Source organism: Sinocyclocheilus anshuiensis, unplaced genomic scaffold (assembly GCF_001515605.1).
Source record: "Sinocyclocheilus anshuiensis isolate Anshui unplaced genomic scaffold, SAMN03320099.WGS_v1.1 scaffold694, whole genome shotgun sequence".
Classification (NCBI taxonomy): domain Eukaryota; kingdom Metazoa; phylum Chordata; class Actinopteri; order Cypriniformes; family Cyprinidae; genus Sinocyclocheilus; species Sinocyclocheilus anshuiensis.
In genome coordinates this window covers 1,924,642-1,950,736 of record NW_015542477.1, presented here as the reverse complement: position 1 = coordinate 1,950,736, position 26,095 = coordinate 1,924,642, and the positions used below count along the sequence as shown (strand labels likewise).

The 26,095-nt window shown below is 37.4% G+C and overlaps 3 protein-coding genes and 1 long non-coding RNA gene across 4 annotated transcripts in view; 3 read left to right on the top strand and 1 right to left on the bottom strand.

Moving 5' to 3' along the window:
- Positions 1-1,775, top strand: part of LOC107693954 (vacuole membrane protein 1-like) — a 56,455-nt gene extending 54,680 nt beyond the window's left edge. The window contains exon 6 of the mRNA XM_016493528.1: positions 699-1,775. Within this exon, the coding sequence (XP_016349014.1) occupies positions 699-752 (54 nt within the window). The 3' untranslated portion in view covers positions 753-1,775. The remainder of the gene's footprint in view (positions 1-698) is intronic.
- A 6,144-nt stretch (positions 1,776-7,919) lies between these two features.
- Positions 7,920-20,252, top strand: LOC107693887 (ribosomal protein S6 kinase beta-1-like). Its single transcript, XM_016493419.1, has 14 exons — positions 7,920-8,368; positions 9,405-9,448; positions 9,575-9,692; positions 10,308-10,376; positions 11,279-11,426; positions 11,587-11,644; positions 12,468-12,568; positions 12,697-12,787; positions 14,153-14,243; positions 16,077-16,184; positions 16,280-16,342; positions 16,441-16,518; positions 16,649-16,756; positions 18,058-20,252. The coding sequence occupies exons 1-14, from the start codon at positions 8,297-8,299 to the stop codon at positions 18,358-18,360; spliced, it is 1,452 nt and encodes a 483-aa protein (XP_016348905.1). The 5' UTR covers positions 7,920-8,296; the 3' UTR covers positions 18,361-20,252.
- LOC107693952 (RING finger and transmembrane domain-containing protein 1) overlaps positions 19,187-26,095 on the bottom strand; it is a 7,771-nt gene continuing 862 nt past the window's right edge. The window contains exons 2-9 of the mRNA XM_016493527.1: positions 25,047-25,474; positions 24,877-24,953; positions 24,211-24,311; positions 23,903-24,056; positions 23,662-23,820; positions 23,501-23,566; positions 23,254-23,355; positions 19,187-22,439 (exon numbers count right to left, since the gene is read on the bottom strand). Of these exons, the coding sequence (XP_016349013.1) occupies positions 22,305-22,439; positions 23,254-23,355; positions 23,501-23,566; positions 23,662-23,820; positions 23,903-24,056; positions 24,211-24,311; positions 24,877-24,953; positions 25,047-25,474 (1,222 nt within the window). The 3' untranslated portion in view covers positions 19,187-22,304. The remainder of the gene's footprint in view (positions 22,440-23,253; positions 23,356-23,500; positions 23,567-23,661; positions 23,821-23,902; positions 24,057-24,210; positions 24,312-24,876; positions 24,954-25,046; positions 25,475-26,095) is intronic.
- LOC107693953 (uncharacterized) overlaps positions 25,472-26,095 on the top strand; it is a 2,059-nt gene continuing 1,435 nt past the window's right edge. The window contains exon 1 of the long non-coding RNA XR_001634809.1: positions 25,472-25,826. This is a non-coding gene — a long non-coding RNA (uncharacterized LOC107693953). The remainder of the gene's footprint in view (positions 25,827-26,095) is intronic.

The window sequence follows — 26,095 nt, the reverse complement described above, 5'->3', positions numbered from 1 at the left end:
ATCATATTTTTACTTAATCTCCTCTACTTGTTTGGGAGGGGCCATTTGCCTTTCCATGTGATTGTGTGTGTCAGTTGGGGGTGGGGGGTAGGTAGTGGCTAAATCTCATAAAAGGGTTTCCTAATATGGGCTGTCTCTCACAGAGCCCCGCCTTCCTGCTTGAAGTAGGTGGGGTTTACACACTCTCTCGACCAGTAATCACACAGCATAGACTTACTTCCTCATTAATTGGCTGGAACCAGTTCCTACAGGAACCGCCAGTGATAAATGTGAGAGTTCTGAGAAATCATTCATTTCTTCCTTCAGCCTAGCTGAGGGACATTACAGGGGAGTGTGGATGGCTCCCTGTGTGAGCATGCCGTCAGGACAAGCTTTTTTTCTTCTTGTGTGCATCTCTCTCTGTGTGTGTTTTTTTTCCCTCCATCATTTTTAAAGTGCTTAGGATATGTAGTTCCCAGAACAAGCTGAACTTTAGTTTTTTTTTTCCTCCCTTATTTGAGTTTCTGTCTTTTGGGATAACAGAGCTCGGTCTCTATCTCCCTCTCTCTGCGAGCGGAGAGAGGAGAAGCGGGGTAAAGGAAACTCACTGACCTTTCAGAGTCGGTAAGTGAAATTTATGTGACCTCTCTCTCTTTCACTCTCCCTCCCTTTCTTTCTCCGGTCTCGTCCCCTCCGCCTCTTCTCCTTTTCTGTCACAGAGCTTTTCCCCTGTTTGGCGCCTCTCTGCAGAAGCCTTTCAGGGAGTACCTTGAGGCCCAGAGGGCAAAATTACAACACCGGGCAGCGCGCAGAAGAGGCCACCCCAATCGTAAGTCCCATCACTCATCTCTTTCGTTCAACCTTTAAATTTGCCTCAATCCCAGACGTGGCTTTTGTATTTTTGTATATTTTTCCTCCATTCCTCCTTTTAATTTATTACGCGCACCCCTATTTCTTTTTTGTTCCACATCCTAATTACCTCCCTGCCCTAATTATCGCTTCGAGACTGGTTTTATTCTACCGTGTGATTCTGTTGAGGTGTTATTGTTTGCATGTGGTAGACCATAGTGTCAGGGGCTCCGCGTGGGCCGTGCGGTGGTTGGTTGCGGGGGCCTGTTCAGGGTCTGGCTGAGGAGAGATGCTGAGTCATACTCCGAGCTCTTTGAGTGAACCGGACACTCCCCCGCGTCACACTAAACCCCCCGAACCCTGTTGAACCAGCGCAGGCTGCCGGAGACGGGAGGGGCCCCTGGGAGTAAAAGAAGAAGGAGGAGGGTTGGGGGACGTTGGGAAGGGAAGCAGGAGGAGGGGAGAGGTTGAGGCTGTACTCTCGATTCCTGCCACCGCTGTTCCCTCACAAGTGCGCACGGAAACAAAGAGCTACACCTTTTTTTTTTTTTACCTTCGTCTGCCCGTGTGCAAATCATCTAAAGTGTGTTTCATCTAAAGCGCTTTTCCAGCTCGTGTGCATGCGTGCGTACGTGTGGGAGGAGGAAATGAAAGAGAGAGATAGAGAGAAAGAAAGAGATGAAGTTGCACAATGAGAGATTACGGATGTTTCTGGAACAATGTTCCTTTTTTCTGGTAACTTGAACCTCCTGCGGTTACTTAAGGAAAGCTGCGGGCTTGTTCAACCGGTAGGAAGTAACGATGCCACCGTGCGCGTGTCACTAACGTAAATCTTGTTTTAAAGATACAGGGAGAGATTGGAGGGAAATGCATGTGGAGTTGAGTGATTGCTTAACCTGAGATGTTTCTGACGAGTTAATGCATTGATGATTAAGCATAATTGACTGTCTTTTTCTCCTTACAGGTTTTAGAAGATGGTGATCAGCATGGTTTGTTGCATCATAAACTTATGGCTTCCAACAAATGTAAAGCAAAACTAAATCAAGAAACCGATTTTAACCTAAAATCGAATAGCTTCCTCAATCTCATGAGAGCTGCTGTTAGAATAATAGGTTTATTTTTCTCAATTTTCTTTGAGGGTTCTTTTGTAACATGGCTATCGGTTAACATTTTTACTTTTTAATGTGCTTGCTTAGCTTGGTGGTTTGTGCTGAGATACTCATGTTCTCAGCTCTGTCTTGCACAGGTTAACTGATCCCATTGATTGAGATGTTAAGGTGCACTGTGGCTTATGTTGCGTGTGGTCTATTACATTTAAGGGACAGACTGCATTAATTTAGTTTTCAAATGCGTTGTTAGTCACTTTATGTGCTTTGAAATTCAGCATATAACCAATTCACAGCGCTCATATCATTTTTTTAGAATTTGAATTCTTTCAAGTTTCAGAATTTGAATTTAGGTAGCTATAAAAGGAAGTTAATGTAAGGAAACGCTGACTCTAAAGTCGCTATAAGATGTTATGCATATTGACTAGTGCTTGCGTTACATTACTACTTCTGAGGAAAGCTCGTCTTGCGCTCTAAAAGCTTGGTGAATCATAATGTTCCTTTCGTCTAGAGATATTGTTTTGTTTCCCGAGATCCAAAGAGGAGAGGGAGAGGGAGAAGGAGAGAGCGAGTGAGTGTGTGTGTGTGTGTGTGTGTGTGTGTAACCACATGACTCACTACAGGGCCACTCCACCAGATGCAATAACGCATTCAATCAGATTATGAAGCGCGTGTGTTCGGGCACATATGTGCGTGGGCGGCTGCCACATTTCGCGCGTAGCTCCTTAACGCTCATATTCTATACATCGGAAGAGCATCCGGTCATGCTGGAGGATGCCCGCTGCTAGATTGGATTTGACTAACAGATTGTCTGTCAATTTGAAAGGTTAGTGTCTTGCCTCTTTTACAGTGTCGAGTAGTTTCAGTTTAAAACGCTGAAGCATTTTTAGACGCTAGCGCCGTGGTGGTCCCCCAAAACGGCACATTTTGTACGTCTCCTTAGTCTAGTACACTTGATTCAACTCATTAGAGGCTCCGTGTCCTGAAATGGGTGTGTCAGATCTAAAATGTAGAGTGTCGGGGGCCACCGGGACCAGATTGAGAACCACTACGTTACACTGGTGGCATAACAAAAGGCAGCTAACGTCTTGTCCGTCGCTTCTTTTCGCGTCTTTTTTTCTTTTAATTGCTTGTGAAATTATTTTTCGGTGCCTTTTTGTAACGCTGCCCTTGTATGTGATTCTGGAAGCTGCAGGCGTATAAAAAAACGGAACCGTGTGGATTTTCTTTTGCCGTTACCTTAAACGAACCCTCCGCTGAACTCAATGCACTCGCTGCTGGCGTAGAGGATGAGAGGCAGCAGTGTTGCCAGATCTCGTGAAGAAAGCAGGCCAATGGAAACGCTGGAATTTATTGATCAGCATGAAACATTTAGATTACGGAGATTTAAAATATATAAAATTAAATTAAAATAAACCGATTTTATGACATTAATGACTAATTAACAAAATAATGTTTCATGTAAGTATATACTTTTGGAAAAAATAAAGATTTCACATATACAATTTGATATCTGAATTAATAACAAATTTAAAACTTAATTTACAAAAGTAATACGAACTTTAAAAAAACTATCTGTTGACCAAGAATAATGCAAATTGTACTGGTAAATTGTACGAATAATAAATGTTATGTTGTTTTATACAGTGCTACATGCCTGTAACTTTGAAATCTCAAAACATGCATGTGTTCTGCAAACAAACCCGAAAACAGCAAGGCGCGATTGCCAGTATTTATAATTGACTTGATTTAAAGTTGCTTATAATACGCGGATATGGCAACAGTGCTGAGAGAGAGGGAGAGAGAGCGAAGGGGGACGCGCGAGAGAGAGGTTGTCTCAAAATCCAGCGAGACAGTCTTTCTAACGTTAGAGCGCGACGGTGAGGCCCCAGAAAACGCTGCTTTCGATTATCTCACACAGTGCTCCGTTGAATGAGGGGAAGAAAGCTTTCGGTTCTTCCATAACGGGATTTAAATCATTATAGTGTTAGAATTGATGGCCACGCCCCTCGTCCAGCCCCACCCTCTCGTCTCATCATTGGTGAGTTAATTATTCATTATGTGGCTTTATTGGTGTGGACTGTGGACAAGTCTCTCCCAGGCACCAGAAGTTGGTTTGCCATCCGCCATAAAACGTTATTAGAAGAAGAAGAAGTCTCTCCCAGTGTGTCAAATAGCTTATCAGACTGGTGTTGGCTGTTACATTAGCCCGGCGACAACAGTCTGTAGGCTGTCTGACATTTTGGGTTTTTTCATCCCCTGTAGATATCTTGGTTTTTTTAATCCCTGTCTGTTTTTTTTTAGTAGTAGTGGTTGTCAGTTTTATAACCATATTTTTTCTATACTGAAAAATTTTTTGTTTTTTTTGTCTCGATATTGGTGTCTAATTTTAGAGGGGTCGTTATGAAAGAAATATTTCCGAGGTGTGTGTGTGTGTGTTTACAGTGAGCGTGATTGACGTGTTTCTGCGTAGCCTTTCTCGTTGAAGGGCGTGTGTGCCCGCGCGCACGTTCAGCATTTGGTTTTGTCCACTTGAATTTCTTGAGGATCCAGAAAGAACACACCTTATTGCAACACACTCTATGACAGATCTTTTTGCCCACCCCTTCATTTGCACTTGCTCTACAGTCATATAACTGCTCAGTCGTTATCTAACATGTGCAACTGGTATTTGTTATTAAATTAAAAAGATGTCCATTAAGCAATTCTCTCTGTTTTTCTCCATTGTAAAACCACAGGGTGATCTGCTGGCTTTCACAGTAGAGTCGTATCATTTCCTCTAACTGTTCAGAACATCCTGTACTTTAGGGAACCCCCTCTGCCATTCATGTATGTCTGTGTATGTGTCCTGAGTGTGAATCAATAAAGATGAATGAATTAAATGTTAATCCGTCTCCTGGTTTTTGAGTTGAGTTTGATATATTTTATTATTTGAATTTTATGATATATTGTAAGTTTGTTTAGTGTGCTGCAATACAACATGCAACACTAATTGCAGGCTAATAAATGTGATTTCTGCAAGCTGAAGATATTTGAAGTTAAGGTAAATTTTTAAAGTTTAAAATCTAAGATAAAATAAGAGCAGGTAAAATAAAAATACTATACATAGGCCTACATATGTATGAAAATAAAGATGAATAAAAAATAATGAAATTAAAAAGCTTCCGAAATTCAAAGTCCAGGTAAAATTAAAAAAAATATCAAAATATAAAATATGAAATTTTGTAGTAAGATTTACAGTATATTGTTCAGACATCGAAGTTTGTTTAATGCACAACAATACAACATGGAACAATAACTGCAGACAATGAAATGTAATTTCTGCAAAAGTTTAAATTAAAAAATTAGAGCAATTATGTATTTTGTTATTTGAGGTTTATAGTGTTTTTCTCACATCAAAGTTTGTTTAATGCAGAGCAATACATCATGCAACAGTAATTGCAGGCAATGAAATATAATTGCTACAAGCTTCAGAAATTTAAAGTTAAGAATGTTTTAAGTTAACATTTTAGGTTAACAAAAATATTAGTCGTTAAAAATAAAATATAATAAATATAATAATTATAGATACATTTATACATAAATACATATGTATTAAAATAACGATAACCTTTTTAAAATATATAAACACTGAAAAAAAGTCTGTAGTTGCAATAGTAAATCCTTCAAATGTCATTCCTTTATGCGCCAATAAGAACTGATTATTAAAAAAAAACGACTACGAAAATATGTGTACTGTATAATATCCTGTATAATATCATATTCATCCTGTCAGAATGAACTGGTTGTTGGGTGACCCTTCCTTTGGTGATGTGATTAATTCAGGAACGATCACGCCCACTAGCTACAGTTACAGCTTCTCCTCAGGGTTCGCCATCATGCAAATCACTCCTTCAAACAGGTTTTAATATTCAAATAAGGCTTGACATGTTCAGTTGTAGTTTCTTAACCCTCCATCTTATGGCCAATCTTTTGTGTAGGTTGCACAATAAGGTGTTTTTGCTTAGCATGTGACCAAACATCACGCTTTTGCGGGTTTAGTTAGATTTTCAACGTGCATAACTTACCTCGAGCAACCAGTAGGGGGCATAGGTGAACAATTTTAGATATTATTTTTAATACTTTTTTAAAATATAAAAGGTACGCATTAAAATTATTATAAAATAATATTTTAAAATTTGCATATTAACAGGTTTGTAGGCCTAATTTAAAGTGTCCTCACGTTTTACGTACACGAAGTGCATGTTATCTGGGTTAAGGTAAAACTGTAACAGTTCCTCATATACAGTTTACAGCTTTCAAAAGCAAGTGTATTCATAATTAAAACTCTGCTGAAGTTCAGGTGAGTCGGGGGCTTTAACCCGTCTGAATCAATGATGTGCTGTCACCGAATAGGAGAACACTCGCACCCAAGCTGACTCAGGACCAAGTGTAAACGTTATCTGACGCAGATACTGGGTATCTTTACCTCTCACGAAACCCACAGGTATGTATCATTAAAACTAGCAGAAGAATGAGAGTTTGATCAACGGTTAGTTTCCTGCTCTCTTTCTAAACATTTTGGAACAGAACAATCTGTGTCTACAATCTACAACATGAGGCCCGTTTTTATTGCAAACAATTAAGCTTCAAATAGCTTGATATATTATCAGTCTATCAACAGCCATATATTGTGATGTGCATTGTTTTGGTGTCAGGTTGTGTAAAGTATGAATGAGTTATCTGGTGTTTTTTCAATTTGCATGTGTTTTCTTAAGTTACAGCGTGTTGAGCTCTCTCGGCCACCGTAATTATGCCTCGTTTTCAAAAACATACAACTTTGGAAAGTCCCTGTAACTATAATTTGCATAGTGTTTGTTTTTTTTTCTGCTAGGAGCATATGTGACACAAAGTGCCCATTGTGATCCATTCATGTGGTTTTTAAAGTGGGGAGCAGAGAATTGTGGCTACCCAGCACTTTGTAACAATGTATATAGTGTGTGAGCTTGCATCTTTCTTCCAGCCATGCCTTTTGGCGAGCTTGCTGACTTTTGAAAGTAGTTTAGGATAGGAAGAAAGGTTTGAATAATTACCCTCATTCAATAGAATTACCCTTCATGAATAATCCAATATTGGCAAAAATATCAAACTTTTCTCTTACATCGATATCCTCCCAAATCTAAACGGTAAGACACCTAGGCCTAATTATTCTACACAAAATCAAACGTGACCCTGGACCACAAAACCTGTCATAAGGGTAATTTTTCCGAAAGATATACATCATCTGAAAGCTGGATAAATAAGCTGTCTATTGATGTAGCCTATGGTTTGGGACAATATTTGGCTGAGAGACAACTATTTGAAAAAAAAAAAAATCTAAATATTGAGAAAATTGCCTTTAAAGTTGTTCAAATGAAGTTCTTAGCAATGCATATTACTAATCAAAAATTAAGTTCTGATATATTTACGGTAGGACATTTACAAAATATCTTCATGGAACATTATCTTTACTTAATATCTTAATGATTTTTTTTGGCATAAAATAAAAATCATTCATTTTGACCCATACATATATCATATTGTTGGCTATTGCTACAAATATACCCGTGCTACTTGTTATGACTGGTTTTGTGGTCTAGGGTCACAAATATGCTCAAGCAACACAAAATATTTTAATGATACCATAAAATGAAATGTAAGTATATAGGCTATGTGTATACATACTGAAAAAATAGTGTGGGATTTACTTTGAAAAAAACAAGACAATTACAAAGAAACTTGGAAGCAGAAAGACTGAAATAGTATTTTACAACGTAACGTTACCCCAATAATCTTTGTTTTGTGTACAACTTCGGAAAACCTTTCTTTATACCCTCTAATCAGGTGAAGAAACTTGTAGTTATTTCATAATTAAATTATGCTTGAAAACAGGCAGACTGCTGATTATGCAGTAGCTATCAGCACGCACTTGAAGCTCTTGCCAAAAGCAAAACAAGGTTTTTGTCGACACCTACTGGTAGTGCAGCGGTACTACAAGTAACATCAGCTTCCTATACGCATAGAATGACGTGTTTTTGTATCCCTACACCCACTTACCTCAGCTACAACCTTCCGGAGTAAAATGGAAGACATTTTGTGTTTTAATAAATAAAAACGTAAATTTAGTTGTTGACAGTTGTTTTACACATACCGGAGCATGCGCACTGACGCTCTGTGAAACTCGCTGTTCGCCGTGATTATCGTTTACCGGTAGTTAATCTCCGTAGGAATACGTTGCGTAACGTTACCAGAGCCGGTTATGGCGTTGTTGAGTCGTGCCGGACCACGAGGTGTCTGTATTCATCGTTATTCCGGTATTGGTGTGTGTAAAGAGACTTGTGGCTATGGCTGGTGTGTTTGATATCGACCTGGACCCGCCGGAGGACAACGTGTCGGACGAGGAGCTCGCCGACGGGGTATGTATGTAACCGGTAACCGGCTCGGTTTCAGTTTTTCCGCATCGCCTGGACCGGCCTGAGGGTCGATCCGGCACCTTACACGCTTCAGAAACAAGGCAGAAAAGTACTATGGCCACTGTAGTAAACTATTACATGACAATACCATGGTACTTTAATATTTACCATGGTAACGTTACTGTATGATTATTATATGGTTTAAAAGTGTTTTACAGAGAATAGATTTACAAAGTACTTACCATGATATATATATGACAAAACATGTCAATATCGTTATTATAAGTGGACATATTAGTCTGTTTTAATACGATTTTAGAGTATAAATTAGCTTAATATGGTTAAGCTAGCTTAAAATGGTTTCTAGCTGGTCTAAGCTGGACATTAGCTGGTTCAAGCTGGTTGTTAATATGATGGATCTTCTTGGACCAGCTATAAACCAGTTGGTCAAACTGAAGATATTCTATCTAGCTGATTTTTTAAAGCACATATTAGCCAGACATAGTGACCAACTCAGACCAGCTAGAAACACAGCTACCTGCTTAAACTAGATTTTTGGATACCTAGCTTCAGAATTGTATTAAATATGAGAGAAATTAACCTTTAAAACATTTCAGCTGCAGTTACTTTTTATAACACTGAAATTAAAGCAAAATAGACATTAGAGGCTAAAAGTGTTCAAAAGTTTGACGGAAGTTCTCATGTCAGATTTTTAGACTAGCTTTGCTCCTGAATTACTTCTGAAACCACAGAAAATCCTCTGTAGGTCCAACTTGCCTTGGTCTGACACTCTCTGTATTGTTAGACTGGGTCTTGTAATGTGATAACAGCGATCAGTGACCTTGATACTCCAGTTGATGGAAAAGAGCCAGTGCGCATCAGTCACCGGTATAGATTGAGCTTTAATGGCCGTGTCAGATCTGCAAACTGTGCATTTGGTGGAAAAGCTGCAGAGATACAAAAAAAAAAAAAAACTGCAGTCCACACCTCAAACACTCTAAACCTACCATAAACACCAAAAGTTTGTTTCTGTCCACAGGCCAAGAGTAATGAATGCATGGACCAGTGCAGTGGCTTTGAATTGTGAGTATGTCAAAGTGGTCCTAATTATATTTGTGTAATTTGATGAGGTCATTTGAATTTAGCCCCTCAAAAAGTGAAATGTCTTCTCTTGATATTTTATGTTGATATTTTAATGTTTTGGAGCAGTATGGAAGACTGCGAGAAGTTCGAGATCTCCGAGAACAGTGTGAATCAAGGCACGGAGCAGATTCGTCCGGAATGTTTTGAGTTGCTTCGTGTTTTGGGTAAAGGAGGATATGGCAAGGTAAGCAAGACTAGCTGTGCTACCCAGTGTTTCCTCCCTGCATGTGGTGTAGTTTGAACACATAAATAATGCTGCAGAATAAAAGTTTGTGGTCGGTAAGAGTTTTTGAAAGAAGCTTCTTATGTTGATTTATTTGATTAAAAATACAATAAATACAGTAGTATTGTGATATATTATTATAATTTAAAATAAATGCTTTCTATTTTAATAGGTTATAATGTAATTTAAAGTATTTGCAATTTGCTGAATTTTCAGCAAAGAGTTGTTGCTTTCATACATTTTTTTCAGGATTTTTTAATGAATTTTTTGATGAATAGAAAGCTCAAATGAACAGCATTAATTTGAAATAGAAAGCTTTTGTAACATTATAAATGTCATTACTGTCACCTTTGATCAATTTAATGCATCCTTGCTGAATGGTATCCATTAATTTTTGTAAAAAAAAAATCGTACTGACTTTTGAAAACAATATTGTACGTAATTTGTTTGCACTGAGGTTTTAATGCTTTTAGTTTTCGTTTGCAGATTTTTATTGTAGATCTAACTGTGCCATTTTTATTGGACTGTCATCTTAGCCTATATATGTTAATGGTCCTTTTCTGTTTAAAAAAACAGGTTTTTCAAGTTCGCAAGGTAACAGGGGCAGATTCTGGGAAGATATTTGCCATGAAGGTCTTGAAAAAGGTATGGCCCCCTAAAATTCCCTGAAAGTCAGCATGGGTTGTTCCATCATGCCTGGTCCTGCTGGTTAACAGATTGTATTGGTATGGTTTGCTGCAGGCCTGTGAATAATGTCTAAGGAATGTTTCATCATTACCTATAAACAGTTTCGATAATGATTGTTTGTATAGTTTTAGTGTGTTTTTCCTTTTCGCAACAGCTGATCAAATTGTTTAATATTAGAATCACTTATTTTGTCACTTTGCATTTGCAAACAAGTGGATCATAACAGAAACACACTGTAGCATTCAATAGTAGGAATATGGCTTTGCTTAAAATGCTTAGTTTAAGGTATTTAGAACACAAGGCACTATAATAGCATACTTAACAGAGTCTAATTTGGCAAGACCACGCATGAGTGGCAGATTTGGTCATTTATCAACATTGTAGAAAGATATGATGTGGTCACAATATGATGCAATCTCAGTCGACCAGATTTGCATACTAACAGAATGTGGGTCTGCTCTTATCAATACTCTTCATTGTACACTGTAGCTGTTTTAGCTAAATTATCTTTACACCACTCTATAACAGAAGCAGTGCAAGCGATGGCTGTGTACTGAGGCCGTGGATGCAGTTTAATTATTTTGAGATTGATGCTGCATTGTTCTCTGTGGTTTGCATGATTGAAATGCTGCGGATTCCATTCCCAAATTAGATTTGCACACGTCTGTTTATTGCAACAACAATAAAAGCATTAATGACACCAGCCTGATGAGTTCACAGCTGTGATTAGGGGTGGTACAACCCTCCATCGAATAGATGTTCACAGGAAGAAAACGTACAGACATTGCTTGTGTGCTTGGCATTTACTTAAAAACACAGCATTTCTTAATGTATTCTGTTGCTTTTGTCTGTTTCAACAGGCCATGATAGTTCGCAATGCAAAGGATACTGCTCATACTAAAGCAGAAAGGAGCATCCTAGAGGAAGTTAAGCATCCCTTCATTGTGGACCTCATATACGCCTTTCAGACTGGAGGCAAACTTTACCTCATCTTGGAGTACCTAAGCGGTGAGTTCAAAACGGCTACTGGTGCTTCCTTGAGCACAAAAGTCACCAAATCCTGAACAGAAATAAATTCTAGCAGTAGTATTATTTGTCTTGGCTTTGAGAAAAAATTGAATCATGACTTGTTTTCGAGAATGTATCTGGAATCATGTTTCTGTAACAGGTGGAGAGCTGTTCATGCAGCTGGAGAGGGAGGGGATCTTCTTGGAGGACACAGCCTGGTAAGTGGAGCTTTATCAGTCTTATCAGGGGTCAAGATGACCTGTCTGCTGTCTGGTTGAAACGCCTTTGTTGTGTGTAAACGTTGATCTTGTCCAGGAGGCTTTCAAAATTCATTGGCTTAACAAATGTAGTTTGTACAGCCTACCCAAATGCTGCTTTGGTAGTTTGTCCGACCAAATATATGAAATTCCTTGAAAATTATTGGAAGCAATGATCATTATAGCTGTTAATTTGTAAAAATTTTCATTAGTATTTTTTAATATATAAATGTGTATATATTGTGATGCTTTGGAGAAAATCTGAATTATTAAAGGGGTTGTTCTATCCAAAAAAAAATCTGTCATTATTTTCTTACCCTCATCGTCGTTCCAAACCTGTATGATTTTATTTTTTTCTTTGTAACACACACACACACACATATTTAATTATTTTACAAATATTTTTAATGAGTCTTTACATTGTTATTTTCTGTACAACAATTCATTGTGACCAAGAGCTGTCAAGCTCCAAAAAGGAATAAATCACCTTGAAAACTGCCTGGATGACTGTTGCACTATATATTAGGAATCTTTTGAACCCTAATTTATATCGGAAAATAAAAATAAATATAAAAAAAAATTAATAAATACATAAAAACATTCAATTTAAAAATAGCTTGAATGTGATACAATAATAATACAATTTTAATTTTGTTTAACAAAGAAAATAAATGTTTGAATCCATTGATTTTGTGAGCATTTCAGTTTCTATAAACTTTATTTATTTATTTACTTACTTACTTGCTTAACTACCTACCACCCTCTAATTTTATTTCCTTCCTAGTTTTTACCTGGCAGAGATTTCCATGGCCTTGGGTCACCTTCATCAGAAAGGCATTATCTACAGAGATCTGAAGCCAGAGAACATCATGCTCAATAACAATGGTAATAAAACACTCATACACACACGCACACCTCTGTCCTTTTATCCCAGATTGTCCTCAAACTTGCACCACTGCCTGTTCAATAAAGACTGTTCTCCTCTGGATGTGCTCATTTCATTCTCATCTCAGGTCATGTGAAGTTGACAGACTTCGGACTCTGTAAGGAGTCGATCCACGATGGTACCGTCACACACACCTTCTGTGGAACCATAGAGTACATGTATGTACAAACTCACATTTTCACCCAATTAAAGGTGCACTAAGCGAATTTTGCTAAACGATGTTGATATTTGAAAGCACCAAAACAAACACGCCCATACCCCAACAGGACCCTGCACCTATTTTGATATCTCCGCCCCACATGTATGTACACAACCGGTCGCTGTGATTTTGCCAAGTAAGACATGTTCCTGGATCAACATCTTTTGTTGATCCTGGATCAACATTACTGTCCAAAAATACAGACTTAACCCAATCCCTACCCCTAAACCTAACCTTACCCATAATTTATTCCTAAAATCAGAGGGAAATGATAGCTGATTAACAAGGGTGTAGAAGCACCTAATCCTGATTGTAAGCCTAAAACTGACATTTCCTGAAAAGTTATCCCTCAATTCTGATTGGTTGATTGGAATGATGTTCCTAGATCAACAAGGATATTGATCCAGGAACATGTACTTGGTCAAATCACGCTCACCGTACACAACCCTGGCAACGACGATGGCGGAATCTGCTATGCCTTCAGGCTGAGGGTATGATGTCATGAATAAGTGAAAGCAATGTGTGTTACTATGGTAATTCAGGTCGAATGTGTTTGGTAGTAGAGTGTTTTAATGTTTGAATGGTTTAGTTCCATTTCACGTGGAAGATGACATTGCTCCGATATTTACGCAGGTCCTACCTCTTGCCTGATCGTAACCCTTCTTTTTAATGTTTTGTTCCTCTGATATTTCCCTTTTATTTTTTTGTTCCCCCGATCTGCTAATATCAGTCCTGTGCACTCCAGCTGAGCGCTTTCTTCTCCCCATCCATACTAGACACGCCCCTTACTGCTGATTGGCAGGAAGTGTGTTTTGGGACTCGGTCCAACACTGTGGTCAAAAGCGTTTTCAAATATTGCTTAGTGCACCTTTAAACAAACTTGTTTATGCTAATGTAACTTCTAGATGTAAATGGCTATTGTAAAAACAAAGTTCATCAGAATTGGCCAAGTTGATACTGATGTTGTACAAACCATGAAAATTTCTAAGCAGCCTGTTTTTGCATCTTTTTCTCAAATAAATGGTCTGTGTAGGCTAGAAAGGGAGCTTTGTTTTGTTTACCAACTTGAACTTCACTTTAAAAGAGCAAGAAAAATCATGTTTTCAACAATGTGGCCTCTTGAAAGTCCATACAGAGCAGTTCATGGAGGTCAGAGACTCCATCAATCATGTCAACTGAAGCCTTATTTGGGGCCTCCGGTGTCATTTAGGTCAAAGTAAAAAAAACTGCAGCACAAAAAATGGTTGGTGTGAAGGCCTTTTCTCTCTTCACTCATTCATTCCATCTCTCTCTCTTTGTTTCTCTTGTCCTCTCCCTCTTTCAGGGCACCAGAGATCCTCATGAGAAGCGGCCATAACCGAGCTGTGGACTGGTGGAGTCTGGGAGCACTGATGTATGACATGCTGACAGGAGCTGTGAGTGTCCCATCTTACATCTCCTTCCTGATATGTTGCTTCTCCATTAATGTTTTACAGTAAGTTAAAGACAAAGTAGGTCAGAAAGCTGTATATAATATCGGTAGATAAATATATACATATAGATTATATATGTACATATACATATAAATGCATATATGGAGGGAGAGGGAGAGTAGTGTATGTAAATACATACACTACTGGACAAAAGTTTGGGATTAAATGTTTTTGAAATAAGTCCTTTATGCTCACCAAGACTGCATTTATTTATATATATATATATATATATACGCATGCATACATACATATACAATATACAATCTCATAAACCTCCTGCCATTCATTAACTTTAGTTTTCAGTTAATTAGACAGAGGAAGACCTTACATCTTGACAAGGAATACGTGTGAAAATTCATTATTGATAATCTCTGGTGAGGTGTTCTATTGACATTTTTTTGCTAGACAGAGATTCTGTTGACCTAGTTTGTGACCTCTTTAGACACTGTTGACTGTGTGAACCCAAAAATAACTTTGATGGAACTTTATTCAAACAGTTAATGTAAACAAATTTAGATAAAACCTGGAACCAACACTACATGACCAAAAGTATGCGGACACCTGAACAGCGTATTTGTATGCACTTGTTTGACATTTAATTCTAAATCTGTTGGCATTAATACAGGGGTTCTCCTACAAAACCGCTTCCACTTTTCTTAGGCCTCATCCACACGGAGATGCATTTAGCTGTATACGTAAACATTTTGTATCATATCGGCGTTTCGTCCAGACGGATCCGGCATTTTGGGAGCCTGAAACCGCTATTTTTTTAAACCGGGTCCCAACTTCTGCTCAACAAGGCTGCATTTATTTGATCAAAAATACAGTAAAAACAGCAATATTGTGAAATATTACAACTAAAAGTTCAATTTCTATTGTCTAATTTTGTTCAAATAAAATTCTGTTTCTAATATCTATTTAAAAATTAATTTTTTTCCCCTGCAATGGCAAAGTTGAATTTTCATCAGCCATTACTTGACAATCAGTGTCATATAATTCTTGAGAAATTAATCTAATATGCTCATTTAATGCTCAATTTATTTGATCAGTTTTTTATATGGTGATGCTTAATATTTTTGTTTTTCTTTGATGAACCCTTGCGTTTTCATGTGTACAGCCAATCCGTATATTTTGTGAAACCATGATGTCATCACCCCGCGTCTGCGCATGCTCCAAGTCTTCTTCTCCGTTTTTAGGGTTGTGGCTAGAAGGGATACAGCTAAAAGCGGAAGCTATCAATAAATGTAATTTTCTACCTATTAGATTGTGTTTTATTAACTCCTACACCTACCCCAACCCTAAACCTACCTCTTACGATAATGCAGTGTGACAAAAATTATGCTATATTGATGTGCGCATGCCCAGTAGACGAATCTGTATACCATCTAACCTTAACCCGTTTTTAGTGTATTTCTGTGGCAGAATTACAGTGCCACATACTGGTCTCGCATGTATACTACATCATTTGTGGTTTCAGTGGCAACCGAATCTGGTTTCAGTGGTTTTGTATGTACGCAGATATTTCTTGAGACGGCGCCGTGTTTACAGAAGAACGAGGAAAAACAAAAGTTTGGATAGGGAAAACTCTGGCTGAGTTGTGGATGAGCCCTTAGAGGACTAGATGCTAGATGTTGAATGTAATTTCCTCCCATTCAGACAGATTTAAAAACAAAACAAGCATTATTGTGAAGACATCAAGTGACTTATGAATTTGTGCACAGAGTACAAACTAAGTTTACCCAGACTGTTCTTTAACCTCTTAACTTTCTCCTTCAGCCACCATTCACTGCAGAGAATCAGAAAAAAACCATAGACAAAATCCTAAAGTGCAAACTGAACCTTCCACCTTACCTCACCCAAGAAGCACGGGACCTTCTGAAAAAGGTAAAAGTCTTAAGGTCAATCAGGTTTCACGCCAATGTGGAATTCTCCTATTGCTCAACTAACGGGGTTGTGTATTTGTGTGTGTTCACACCCAGCTGCTGAGAAGAAACGCATCAACGAGGATGGGAGCAGGTCCTAGAGATGCTTTAGATGTCCAGGTATCTGCCCTTATAATACAGTGGACTTATTGTCATAAAAGCAGGAGATTGCATATAGTGGCATTTTATATATTTTAAAAACAGTTTTATTTTTTTAGGCCCACTCCTTCTTCAGACACATGAACTGGGATGATCTGCTGTCTTTTAAAATTGAACCTCCCTTTAAGCCTTTTTTGGTACGAGATGGTGTTTTCTCTCTCTGTACAATCAACTGTTTGTCTCTTTTATTGCGTGTTTAGAGTTATTATTATAGAGCTCATGATATAGTATCTGATGATAACTCCTCACAGAACTCTATTTCTGCAGCGATCAGCAGATGATGTTAGCCAGTTTGACTCCAAGTTCACTAGTCAGACTCCCGTGGACAGTCCCGATGACTCAACACTCAGCGAAAGCGCCAACCAAGTCTTCCTGGTCAGTTTGTTTTCCTGGTCACCTTTTGGGCTAAATTTATCTCTGCACTTTTTAAATATATGGTCTTTCCACCAACACTATACTGCTGTGAGGACTCCAGCTGTATTACATTTATTTAAAATGCACCAATAAGTAACTTTTTTTTAATGTTTATTGGCCAATAACAGAATAGAAAATATTACAAGTATGATATTAACAATATTATGGGCTACTGATAGTATAGGGTACTGCTTTGTATACACTACCATTCAGGGGTCATAAGATTTTTTTTTAGGGTTTTGAAAGAAGGCTTTTATGCTCACAAAGGCTGCATTTATTTAATCAAAAATACAGTAATATTGTGAAATGTTATAATTTATGTCATTTTATATTTAAAAAAGACAGTAATATTTGTAAAATGTTATTATAATTTTATATTTAAATATATATTAAAATGTACACTACCGGTCAAAAGTTTGGGATCATAACGATTTTTAATGTTTTTTACAGGAGTTTCTTATGCTCATCAAGGCTGCATTTATTTGATCAAAAATACAGGAAAAAATGTAATATTGTGAAATATTATTATAATGTAAAATAAAGTTATTCTATTTTAATATACATTAAAATGTAATTCATTCCTGTGGTGGTAAAGCTGAATTTTCAGCATCATTACTCCAGTCTTCAGTGTCACATGATCCTTAAAAAAATCATTCTAATATGCTGATTTATTATCAGTGCTGAAAACTGTTGTGCTGCTTAATATTTTTTTGGAACCTGTGATACTTTTTTTTTCAGGATTCTCTGATGAATAAAAAGTTAAAAAAGAAGAGCATTTATTTGAAATAGAAATCTTTTCTAACAATATACATTACAGTTCAAAAGTTTGGGGTCAGTAAATTTTTATTCTTCCTTTTTTTGAAAGAAATTAAATCTTTTATTCAACAAGGATGTGGTAAATTGATAAGAAGTGATAGCAAAGATTTATATTGTTAGAAAAGATTTATATTTTAAATAAATGCTGTTCTTTTTAACTTTTTGTTCATCAAAGATTCCTGAAAAACGTATCGCAGTTTCCAAAAAAAATATTTGGCAGCACTGTTGCCACCATTGATAATTCTAATAATAAATCAGCATATTAGAATGATTTCTATATATGTATATATACACTAACTAATCGAAATGTGTATTGATTCCCAGCCCTGTGATTTTGTAGGGAATGACATTGATTTCATTTATCTGGGCTTTAAGTCCAAGATTGTGTACATGCTGTAACATGCTTATCTAGTCATGTTTATCCTGGTTTTGCATTTGTGATTTAACATGAATCGAGATCCATAACCCGTGATGCCATACTTGCTTTTTCCAGCCCTGTGAAGGCTGAAGGGGTAGACGGTTGGACTCGGGGTCCACCCTTCCCAGAATTGCCCACAACCACCTCCTCTCTCCTGCCGCCCACTGATACGCCCATGGAGGTGTCTAATGTGGAGCAGCTGGACATTAGCAGCAACATGGAGGTGTCAGCCCCTCTCCCCATCAAAAAACCATCCAACACAGGGCCATTCGTGAAACCAACTCACCCAGCGGGTGGCAGGAGACCCAAGCATTTAAGGATGAATCATTGATGAACGTCTTAAGTTTTGTATTTTAGGAATTTATCAAATTACCCAAAAGGCCTTTCTGCACCCAGTTTCTGTCTCTTAAACACTTGCCGCACTAGTGTACTTCATGCAAGCATGCAGAGCTGTGACCTCTCTCTGCTTGCATTATGGTGAGGGGGGCTGCTGCTTGCGATGAAAAAGAGAACACCTTGTACTCTGAGCATGAATTTCACAGTTTATCTTTTCTATGCCATGCTCATGCAAAACATAAGGGAGAATACATAGTATCTTCTGTTGTATATTTGAAGTTTGATCTGAGACACTGAGTTTGAGCCACTTGTTACTGTGTTTTGCTTGACTGTATGTTCTAACTACAAGTAACTATTTAAATGGATAGTTCACCCAAAAAATATAAATTCTGCCATGTACTCACCTTTGTCATTCCAAACCTGTATAACTTGCCTTCTTTCTTCTGTGGAACACAAAAGAAGATTTTCTCAGCGTTTTGTTGTTTTAGACCGATTGACTTTCATTATGTGGACAAACACAGTTGTATCGTGCTTCAAAATGTCTTCTGTTGTGTTTCACAGAAGAACAGAAAGTCATACAGGTTTGGAAAGACATGAGGGTAAATGATGACATAATATTAATTGTTTGGTGAATTGTCTTTTTAAAATGGCAAGACGATCCAGGTCTACATTCTTGAGGAATCTGTCTGATTTGCTTTGTTTTTGATTCTTAATTCATCAATAGTTGTTAGGACCCCTAGAATCACAGATGTAGGGTACTTGGAGCTCTATAGTCGTGTTAGTCTAACCTACCAATGATAAACTATGAAGTAAAAATGTAATTTTTTTTTCTTTGCTGCAGGTTCATGAGACAGTGTTAGATGACCTCAAGGCATTATTCTCTTATTTTGATCTGCTCTTGATTACATGTAAAATTCATACATTCAAGTATGAATCTACCTGCACTCTGGGCATCAAATCACTGTTTTTCTTTTCAACAGTAAAAAGCTATTTAACAACCAATTTTCTGACCAAAGAATTTTAAAAATACTATATTACTATATAATACTGGATAAATCCTCATAATCCAGAGTACAGTTACTTCTTTCTAAGCCACATCCAAAAACACAAATTCCAGTAATACTACTGACTTTAAACAGAATGCTTATTTAATTTATTTAATTTTTAATCCTAATATTGAAGACACCAAGACGAGTTTTGAAATAGTTTCCTTAACACGTCCCCTATCAGTAATTGATTTTTGTCCCCCCTGAATATGTGTTTTGACCTATTTATTTTTCAGGTGCTGTATAGATTTGTAAACTATGCAAATTATTTATTCTTTATAGTCAAAAATGCTATTCAGGATTTAGCCGGATTAGTAACATGAACACATGCCTTCTTTCTACAAAGGTGTTGGGAGTCAAAACAATTTTATTATTCTCTGGGACATTAAAAATGTGATTTTAAATATGTTTTCAGGATGTGCACTGTACACTAGAAAACCACTGGATTATTTATTGTTTTATTGAATTTTGATTAAATAAGCTTGGATATATGTGGTTAAGGGGAAAGAAAATCTCTATTCTATATCAATCCAGAATGATGGAAGCATAATAAAGTAGTAAATCTTTCCCAAAAAACAAAAAAAAGTATTTATTTCATTGCTGTACATAGACATGATTCTTCATGAATGTTGGTGCTCTTTCCTTGTATTATAGTTCTTACAGATACAGTATGTATTGTATGATGAAGTGACTCCTTGAACCGGTGGACACTGAATCTGCATCTTGTTAAGATTGTGCTGTACGTAAGCCATCTTGGGTGGTTCTTTGTATCGTGTTTCACAGGCATTCCTGTGCTCATAGAAGTGTTATTGTTATCAATGAACATCTGCGTGTGAGGCTGCGATTGCGTCAATGACCGCATTTTTTCCCATGGGAATGTAAAATAGGCTTGTTTTCTGCTTGAGAACATTGTTCTGGTGTGACATTGTAACTCACTGATTGATGTTTAGCTCACATCCTCAAACTCTAATTTCCATCGTGTAGATTGTAATTGTGGTTGGACATTAGGAGGCCATTGCTCTGATTGAACTGTCTGGACTTTGCAGCAGTTTCCATCAAGCCAATAATTGGCTGTACTCACTATGCACAGGAAGCATGATTGTGAATATCTTAAGCTGTCAGATACAGTGCCTACTGATAAACAACAGCCTGCTGTACCGTGGCAGTTAACAGCCAGTAACGGCTTCGTATGTGAAAGCCTTTGATTTTGAAATCTGTGCGAGACCAGCAGCTTAATTAAATTGCCTCTTAACTGGTACTTTGACTATGGAAGCATCCCATTTTGCCTTCGCATACACAAATATCTACCTTTTATTCTATGCAATGCTGGCTGAGAGAGAGGGCTCTGTAATGTGGCGTAAATGGCTTTATGTATCACTTGTGTCAGTCTGATGAGTTGGATGTTGTCCATGAGCCCAGTCCATATAATCACTAGACTCATGGCGTAGGTTTAAAACCTCTCAAACCGTCTCCCACTGATTCTTGCAGTCATGTTGGAATATTAAGACATAACTTGGTGCTATGTGTTAATGGTCTGTTTTTTTATCTTCATTAATATATGTTCTTTATAAAAATGTAATGTGGTGTGTAGTTGCGCTTTAGAAAGAGTTGAACTAAACCTGATCTTGGAAATCTGTGGTACTCCTTCAGGTTAGAGTTGGAACCAATTCTGAAACTTCCTGGATTATAAAGTAAAAAGAAAATGCCTGTGAAAAGAATTGAGATGCAGATGAGGATGCATTTTAAATGCAGATGCTTGAAGTGCTGTGTTTATTAGACAGTGGCACGTTTGGTTTAAACAATGAATGGATGTAAAGTATGGAATGGCGAGATTGATTGATTAATATCTGGTGTTTTGTGATTGCTCGTGTTTATTTTAAAATTCATTTTAATTTAACCTTAGTGAATTCTACAAAATCAATAAAGTTTAATTCGAGCATTTACCAAGCAAACCTGCATTTACTGGGCAAAGCATTTCAGTGACACTTTTTAACAGATTGAAAAATTTATTTGGTCAAATATACTGGATAAAAATACAACTGTAACTGCATACTGCATGATGATACTAAAATAGATATTTCGTCTTCAAAGCTTTGGTTTATTACAGTGTAAGTACAACATGATTAGAAAAATACCATGTATCTGTGGAAAGGCCTGAATTACAATAATAATAATTCAAAAGCCATTGTGTGTTGTTCAGTCACAAAAATCACATGGTTGCAAAATTCTAATGCTACATCATTTGATAAATCAGTAGTTCATGTGCAAATAACTCACATTCAGATTATTACCAAAGAAATCAGAATACTTCAAATTGAATGCAAAATACAGAACTCTTTATGATTGGAGTCTAAAATGCATTTAAAACAAATTCAATTGCAAAAACCACAGTATCTGACAAAGGATCATAAAAGACCCAGTATCCATGAAAAATAAAACAAAACAAAAAAAATTAAAATACATTTAGGGAGACGACAACTGAATTTCTGCCACATTATTTGTGAGTGTTTTCTCCACAAATACAATATGAAGAAATCCATTTGTCTCCACTGTATTTGTCTGCTTACACCCACAAGGTAATTAGTAAAACCAGAGATGACATGCAAGAACAAAAAGAGGAATATAAATTATAAACACAAAAAAATAAAGGAGTCCCACATGCGACAATAATAATAGTTATAATAATAATAATACAAGAGCTGGTGAAAACACTTGTCCTTTTGACAAGTTATCTATATTTCAAAAATTCAAAACTGGAGCTTTTTCTAGAGCCCTTTGCCTTATAACAAGTGCTGGAGATGTCTGAGAGGAACAATCCACATTCTGTGGATCCACTGCTGGCTGAATGCTTCAACATGCCACAACACTGTGTTACCGTCTTTTCAGTGAGATTTCAGTATATTTGTAAATAAGCTGATGTTGCACCATCTTTCCACTTATGCACCTTGTCTGTGATGACAGTGCGGCAGAGAGGGCAGGTTCTCTCCTGGTTAAGCCACTGGGCGATGCACTCCTCACAGAAGATATGCTGGAGACAATCAAACAGTAAATATTTGACATGTATGCACATGCATTATGTGACACTGTGTATTACATCTACAGAAACAAAAGTCATGTGCTGAAAGATAAAAAAAAAAAAAAAAAAGTGGACAAGACACATTGTAACATTCATTGCTTATTAGCCTTAACTGAGTACTAGCTGTAGTAAAATTACCGCCAACACATTTGTCTGTTTACAGAAAAATAAATAATGTAAATATGATTATGATCATCTTGTAAAATAATCATGTAGTTTTGAAAAAGTAATTTTTAAATATTCAAAAAAGACTGTACAAAAAACATTGCTGGCTAAATGTTTTCATATACAGTGGGTACGGAAAGTATTCAGACCCCCAATTAACTTAAATGATTTTAGCAAATGGCTGCAATATAACAAAGAGTGAAAATTTTAAGGGGGTCTGAATACTTTCCGTACCCACTGTATATATCAAGAAGAGGGAGATGCAGAATAATATATTAATCAAACAGTTACTAAAATGTATCATTTTATTTTTACTTGAAATAATTATGTTGCTACAGAGTTGCTGGAAAAATATTTTTAAAGGCAAAAACTGACAAAAATGTAAGGAACTCGTATATGAAATACTGATTATTTTTTACAAAACTTGATTTTTACAAAAGAATTACATGAGCTAATTTTCTCATTTAAAATGTCTTTTTCATGTGGGTTGAGATTAGCTTTGTAATAAATACTGCGCTCAAGAAGCTTTATGGTTTAGCCTGGGAAAGTGGAGGTTAAGTGGAATGACATTGGAGGTCAAACTCAAGGCCCACATTCTCACCTGACACACGAGGACCCGAGGCTGCTTAAAATCAGCCTGACAGATCGGACAAATGTCACCTGCCTCTCTAATCTGAGCAGGACTGGCTGGAGCTCCGTTCACCTTTACAGAAAGGTAAAAACAACATTAAACCGCACATACAGAAAACAAGACATTTGTCTATAATTCACTATTTGTGTTACAGATTACCCAACAAATATTTCAGACTAAGAGGAGCACAGGACAGGTAAAAGGCGATCTTTTGTACCTCAGGACTGAAAAAAGTCCGTAATTGTTTTTGCAATGATCCTGACAGTCCATACAAGGCCAAAAGCTAAAAATAAGAAACATAATAAGATCAGATTATTGGGATGTCTCCTAATAATGTATTGGTTTCAAACAGCAGCTTATTGTAATGATTGTACTCACCTTCATTATGAGGTAGAGCAAGGCTAGCAGGATTCCCAGAGTCAGACCCACTGAGGTGTCCATCTCATCGTAGCTGACCAGATAGCGGAACCAGAGTGGGACAGGAGCGATCACTTGATACAACTGACCCACCTCCTCTATGAGCATGTACCACTGACCCTATGGAAAGCAGGATGGATACGGTGAAGCTAACATTTAGATTCAGAGCAGCAAAATAAATAATGTTACAACTCATGCTCACCCTTCGCCGGTATGTCATGAGCGGGGAGGGGATGAGGAGAATAAGACACTTGAGCCCCATGAAGAAAAACTTCAAAATGAAGTTAGTCACACCGACACTCCATAAAACCTCCCAGAAGTTATGAGAATCTATTGTAGCGTTGGCAAAAATGAGGCTGAGGGATAAAAGAAAAAAGAGAGAGACGATTATATTTACATGGTACGTATTTGTCATTTAGTGGACATTTGGTTATTTAGTTGATATATTACACTAAACGTAGAACAGTTTGTGGTGAAGTGAGGTTTGGTGATACAATGTAAAGCACTTACCAGCGATAAAGTGACTGGGTGTGAAAAGTGTACAACACGAGGAGACTGGAGGATGTGAGGAACAGCAAAAGCCAGGCACAATGCAACTTTGTCCTTCGGTCCTTTATACAGGAGAAAAAACAAAGGAGCCATCAGATTATTATTATTATTTTTTTTTTTTAGTTTTAGTTATATATAAATAAATATACACACACACAAACTCAACCATTCAAAAGTTTGGGGTTAGTAAGATCACATGATGTGTCAAATGATCCTTCAGAAATCATTCTAATATGCTCATTTGGTGCTGAGGAAACATTTCTTATTATTATCATTGTTGAAAACAGTTGTGCTGCTTAATATTTTTGTGGAAATAGTATTACTTTTTTACCGGATTCTTTAGCGAGTAGAAAGTTCAAAAGAACAGCATTTATTAAAAGAGAAATATTCTGAAACATAAATATATTTACTGTCACTTTTAATCAATTGAATATAAATGTTTATATTGAGTTTTTATATTGCTCTTGATGTGAATAGACTTTTGCGCATGAAGCAAATTTGCTCAAGGGCACAATCGTCAAAGTTCATAGATCACCACAACAGATGAACCTATAACCCTACTTAGAGGTGTTACGAGCACTGATCTATAACTCCCATGTTAAATATCAAATAATATGGTAGACTCACGTTGAGAAAGACTTGCGTTTGAATACTTTTGTTGACATACATAAAGGTGGTAAACAAACCAACTGCAACAGCCAGACCTACAGAAAAATAACAACACAGACGTGTGACAGACGTAATGACCTTTACACATCATAACTACTGCATAAACAGCTGTTCTCACTAACACGTACCCAGGGCATGCTGGATGACTAGTTTCGCGCAGAGAATAACTATGAAGGGAAGACTCTTCTTGAGCCAGCGCAGGAGGTAGCGCAGCTCCGATAACGAGCTGCTGGATTCTCCGGACTCCAGGTCAGACTCGCTGCTGTCGGACTCGTGCTCGTGGCTGTGTGCGTGCTCGTGGCTGTGTGTGTGTCCGTGGCTGTGGCTCGCTGCTCTCAGCCTCCGCGACGTCGCGCCGCGTCCGCTGCCGATAGAAACCCGGACGTCCTCGTCTGTTTCCGGCCCGTTGGCACTTCCAGCGCCGGGCATTCGGGCGAGCAGCTCCGGCTGCAGGGTTAATGACAGCCCGTTCCCTCCCTGCGGGCTCGGATCGGTTTGCATCGGATCAGGTGAATCCCTCAGTTTAAACGCTCTTCTGGACTCGCTATATGCTCCTCTGTTGAAAAATAAACCAGATCAGTGCATCAGAAGACAGACATAAAACAGGCAAACTCCATGTAAATATAGAGGTGTTTTATTATAATGTACTAAGAAATAAATTTTTTCAAGCTTCATGGTCGCTCGGAGAGGGTTTCTCTCACTACTAGCAAGTGGGGAGTGTGAAATTAAAAAGCGTGGAACTGTAAAAAAAATGGGGGCCTTGTGGGTGCGACGGAAAATTGATGTCGCTCCGCTCCAGTGATCCAATCCAAAGACTAGAATACCCTTAAAGGGATTTTGTCCAATCAGCGCGTTGCTTGGGGACACGCAAAGCTCGATGCGTTGGTGTTTGCAACCAGTTTTGTTGGGTCAGAAGAAATATACAAACTATACTTTTTTTTTTTTTTTTTTTACATTTTGTCTGAAACAAGTTACTTATTTCAATTACTTCTGAATAGAACTGTTTTATAAAATGTCACCATAATATTTATGCTGTTGTGAATATCAACACCTGCCTCGTGTGTGTATATATATATATATGTATGTATATGTATATGTATATATGTGTATGTATGTGTATGTATGTGTATGTGTATGTATGTGTGTATATATATATATATATATATATATATATATA